The sequence below is a fragment of the Musca vetustissima genome, unplaced genomic scaffold, assembly GCF_032173495.1.
Source record: "Musca vetustissima isolate MV318-11 ecotype Yass unplaced genomic scaffold, APGP_CSIRO_Mvet_v1 utg11382, whole genome shotgun sequence".
Taxonomy (NCBI): Eukaryota; Metazoa; Arthropoda; class Insecta; order Diptera; family Muscidae; genus Musca; species Musca vetustissima.
The window spans coordinates 111,604-116,822 of record NW_026889524.1 but is presented as its reverse complement, the minus strand read 5'-3'; the positions used below and the strand labels follow the sequence as shown (position 1 = coordinate 116,822).

Below are 5,219 nucleotides of genomic sequence, written 5' to 3'. Positions count from 1 at the left end.
TTGAGAAGGACGACTAAAGATTATTATGGGCCTATTTTGAACAATAATGCGATGGAAGTCTTTGGATTTAGGAAATCGTTAGAAATATATTACAAATAATTTTTTAAGTTCCCCAAAAACCTGTGGTAGATATCATGCCCTCTCATTATTTGCTGTCACAATTCACTTACTTCGGTAGCGACCCTCGTAGTTTAATGGAAAATCAACAAATGTTTGTTTTGATGAATTTTCCTTCCATTTCATGTTCTTATGTGGGGTTAGATGCCAGTTTTGCCATTTTACCAGCTTATAGCGTAACATTAAGCACTCTTACGTCGATGTTTTTTTTTTGTTCGCTAAAAACAAACAAACGAACAAAAAATATGTAACATCTAATGTTTTGCATTTAATGGTAATGATGTAAACTCTTCTTCTGTTTTCTTTGACTTCAGTCACCCAATGACCTAATGACTTGTGGTGGTCTACTATAAAACGGTGGGTGGTTGCTTGGACTAACTTTAGTTTTGATTTAATAGCCAACCGAATCTTGACGAAATGAAAAATATTAACGAACGGTTTATAACGCGACAAATAATCACATTTGTGATTTTACTAATAAGTGTTGTGACTTCATGTTTAGCAAATTCTGTCAATAAATCAGAAAATTTACAAGAATTTAAATACTGTTTGAAGAGTTCGAAACAACCGAGCTTAAGAGAATGTATTGGTCGTAGTGCTATTAGTTTCCTGCAACGTTTCGATGAACGGGATAATTTCACTTTGACAATGGATCTGGTTGCGGCAAAAACGGATAATGCTGCAAGTAGATCATTGGTGAATTTCTTGGATACCGATCCAGTGGATGTTAGGTAAAATGAGTATTAAATAAAAGTGATGAATAATATTTAACTAGTTTTAAAATAAATATGATGGAAAGTTTGTGTAGATATAAATTTCTATACTCTTCACCACCGTCGACACTTAAAACTTTGCAAAGTTATCGACGTATACAGTACCTGAATTAGAGAAAAAAAATTCTAAATCAATCAAAATAACGGAAAATCCATATAAGCCCCAGTATGACAAATACGGGACAAAACGATTGGAAAATGTGCCTAGGCCGATAATCAGGACATCAAATTATGTAGAACCGACGCCAAAATCTGTACCTATATTTTAAAGTTTCAAAAAAGAACCTTATTTGTTGTTTAATTTTAAAATTTGGAAATTAGTGTGGAAATTCTGTAACGAATATCCTAAATGTTGTATGTATTCCTATAAACATGGATAATTATTTTAACCCTACGATCAATAACCAAAAAAATTATACGTAGATCAATAACCATGGTACATTTTTACCCATCCAAAGATAGCTCTGTAATTCATTTAAAAATTGGACTGTCGTGATCTAAATGTAGGAACTCGAAATTATATATACATTAAAATAATATATATTAAAATCCATTGTTAAGGGGACCCCCCATTCTCGGGGTCAATTTTTTTTTTTTTTTTGATTTAATTCAAATCTACACTAATTCAAGAATGTCCCTACAAAATTTCAAGTAAAAATATCAAGAACTCTTAAAAATATAGCCGATTTATTGTGTAAGCATCAAGTGACGGCTAAAGGGCTTCTCAAACTTTAAACGCGTTTTTCTCTTTTGCGAATGGCGGGCACGATAACTCAAAAACTAATAACCCAATCGATTCCAAATTTTTACACGTTTCTCTGTGAGTGTATAGCTATCGTATGAACTAGGATAAAGCCAGTCGCTGAAGATCTTCCCTATTTGTTAACTCGTTCTTTGGTCAAAAATCGGCGATTTTCCAAAAATATTTTTTCAAAGGTCCGCCCCTTTTTGTTAATTTTAGAGCGAAGTCAATAATCCTAGTTCATACGAGAGCCAGGCATGTACTCTTTCTAACACCGTTGGAATTTTCGGATTCCGATGTTCCAGTGAGGAGTTATCATGCCCGCCATCAAAAATAAGGACTTTTCTTTAATTACAAAAAAAAAAAAAAAATAACAAACATTTTTTGTAAATTATTTTTCTTCTTTTTAAAATCTTCAGATATATATGCAAAGTTACAAACCTTAACAAGCATTGGTATTGATTTACCAGCCCATTGAAAATCTTGAAAAATTAAAATCGAGAATGGGTGGGGTTCCCTTAAATGATTATCTATCTAAAACAATCATAATAGATTCATTATAGCTTTCGAATGCGTTAAGCTTTTATAGTTATTTTTATTGGGATCTTATTTACGTGTTCCCCAACCCCTCTGCAAATTTTTGTGGCCCTAGACAACATGGGGCCATCAGGGCGACTCGTGCAAGTCAGAAACTACCTTGGTTTTCCTTTGGTATATTTGGTTCACTACCTCGAAGATGTAGTTTGGAAGTTCCACAGTTGGTCCGAGTCTACCTGACGTCTTGCGCGTTAATACCATTAGGTTGGTGTTCTCGCCAATTACCTCCAGTTCCTCTTTGGCGACTCCTCCTCAATTCGTGGCAAGGTGCCAATGTTCGACCCATCATGTCGACGTCATCGACGTAGTTGAGTAACATGTGTTGTTTGGTGTACAGAGTGCTCCGAGAGCTTCTATCCTACTTTAACTGCTGACCTTGCGCCACTTAAAGTTATCCTCTATAGCCATATTAATTTTGCAGGAATGCCTAACGCAAACATGGCTTTAAACACCTCTGAGCCGATTGAAAATCTGATAAAGCCAGAAGCCGCATTGGTATGGTCCAATAATGTCTTTGATCATTGGCTTCAGTCGTTCACACAGTACTGGATACTTACTTAGGATACTTATCCCTCTATAGTTGGCAAATATCGTCTTGTCTCCTTTTTTGTGCACGGGACACATCTTGGCTAGGTGGTATACCATCATCTCTTATATGTTCTGGGTATCTTCTTCAACGCCATTATTTGATAAAAGTAGCTTTCCTACCTTTAGAAACCTTCTAGGTCCTCAACACGATATCTGCAACTTTTACTTGGTTTCCATCTTCATCTCTACATGAGGATGTTCCTGCACCAATGCTTTCGGTTTGGTGTTTTACTCGTTGGTAACATTTCCGGACTTCGTTTTGACTCCTGAACATCTCGATTTGTCCCCGCTCTCGTTTTTCTTGTTCTTTCTTCTTTTTGGGAAAATACGTTTCTCTTCTCTCCTTTTTTCCAGATAATTCTCTCTCGCATTACGTGTTGCTACAGGGTTGCCCTATACGCTGCATTTTCCATATCAGTAACATTATGTACCACGGGGTTCTTGATGGTGGTCTTTGATACCCAAGTGTTGTCGTTTGTAGGGAATGGGTAATTCTTTGCAATTGTGCTTCTATATTATTATCGGGAAAAGGAGTGCTTTTGTCAAGCAGGTGGGTAGGGTTCTGCTACCTGTTGTGTTTGCAGCTTTTCGACGTTGAATTTCCATGTTATATTAGATCGCACCTTTGTTGCTACATTAAGATGGTACGAAACTTGGCTGCCACAAGACAATGGACCGAATCGATATTCGCTCCTCGGATCGATCGAACGCCTAAAACACTGGATGAATGCCTTCCGTCTATCACAACATGATCAATTTGATTTCTCGTTGCTTAAACAGGAGAAATCCAGATGGTCTTGTGTATATCGAGATGCTTGAATCTGGTGCAGCTATGTACCATATTTTTAGCTGCCGCGAAGTCAAGCAATCAACCTCATGCGGTTGTCGGATGTTTTTTTCATGGAGGCTGAATTTTCCGACGGCGGGGCCAAAGATAATTGTAAAATCATTGCAACGACAGCTGTCATATGCTGTTTCTAGGCGCTCGTAAAATATGTCATTGGTTTGTTCATCTTTGTCTTCCGTCGAAGCATGGGCTAAGATATATATACATATAGAATTGTTTCAAAATGTAAAATCCAATAGACTGATTTGGATAATATTATACATGGAGAACTAATGGTTCATAAGTATTATTTCATTTGTACACATCGAATTTTTATATTTTACAGGGGAATTTTAGAAAATGCTGGTGCTGTATTCAGCCAACGTTCCTTGGAATGGCATATGGATGCATTATATCCGGGATTAATGTTGAAAATTGGTCCTTCGGCCGATAAAAACAGTGTAGCCGAATTCGTGCTCGATCCTACCATAGATGAAAGAAATTTCAACATTGAAGATGCCTCAACAGGTTAGTATCCCAAACCCACCACAATCAAAGCAACAAAGATTCAAACCACATTTTCTATTTCAGCCCGCATACTGACCAAACAATATGTGTTACCATTTTTACTTGGCCTTAAATTCAACTTGGTAGCACTGGTGCCAATACTGTTCACAGTTATTTGCCTACTGCTGAAGAAGTCGCTATTTATAGCTAAGATTGTTGTTTATATAAGCAGCGTTTTAGGCGTTGGTGGTGTAGCTGGTGCGATATCATCATTCGGTGCTGGTGGTGGTTGGGGCAGTCTTTTTGGTCCATCAATACCACCGCCTCATCCCTATCCACAACAACCACATGGTGGAGGACATTTTCCGGGAGGCTTTGGTTTGGCTCCGGCAAAACAACAAACCGTCTTTTCACATTTTGATCAAGATGAATTTCAACATACGGGGCCGTATAAACGACAAGATCGTAAAGTCGTCTTTGAGAAGCCACGAGAAGATGATAACACCAACAATAAAGTTATTGATGATAAACTAGTGCGTTCAACAGTACCTCCTTCGGATAATTTTTATAATTTTGAAAAGCAAGTGCTGTTACATGACCGCAGTGGAGGTATGCGTCAAGCTAGAGGTAAATTGGGCCCATCGGCATACGATGAAGACTATGAAGAAATGCCTGGTGTTATAAATGTTTCCTCCAATCATCGTTTTAAAACTTCTAATGATAATTCAGGATGGAAGATAGTACGTGCTTAGTTATTATGTAGGTGTTTTCAGAAAAGTTAATTGTTAAAAAATAAAATAGTATAAGGATAATATTAGTAGTTAAGATTTTCTTATTAAACTTTAAAAATCAATAATACAAATATAAGACAATATTGGATATTTTATATTTAAATGTTATATATTATACAGCAATTTTAATATAGAAAATATTCACAGGTTTCCAATGGGAACTACGTTATCAAAACAAAATTGCTGGCTCTGCTCAGGTGAAAAACGGCGCCATGTGAAGACAATTTTTAAGCATGGCGGAGGAAGTTATGGTGGTTAGATCTTTGGCACTGCAATTG

The 5,219-nt window shown here is 36.7% G+C and overlaps 1 protein-coding gene across 1 annotated transcript; it reads left to right on the top strand.

Moving 5' to 3' along the window:
* Positions 1-534: 534 nt before the first annotated feature.
* On the top strand, positions 535-4,902 carry LOC133337215 (uncharacterized). The gene is made up of 3 exons (XM_061545466.1): positions 535-848; positions 3,990-4,171; positions 4,235-4,902. Exons 1-3 carry the CDS (start codon positions 535-537, stop codon positions 4,900-4,902), a joined length of 1,164 nt encoding a protein of 387 aa, XP_061401450.1.
* The last annotated feature ends 317 nt before the right edge of the window (positions 4,903-5,219 follow it).

Coding starts and splice junctions, on each gene's coding strand:
- LOC133337215 (XM_061545466.1), top strand. CDS start 535: ATGAAAAATATTAACGAACGGTTTATAACGCGACAAATAATCACATTT. Junction 849..3,989: donor ACCGATCCAGTGGATGTTAG/GTAAAATGAGTA, acceptor TATATTTTACAG/GGGAATTTTAGAAAATGCTG. Junction 4,172..4,234: donor CATTGAAGATGCCTCAACAG/GTTAGTATCCCA, acceptor TTTCTATTTCAG/CCCGCATACTGACCAAACAA.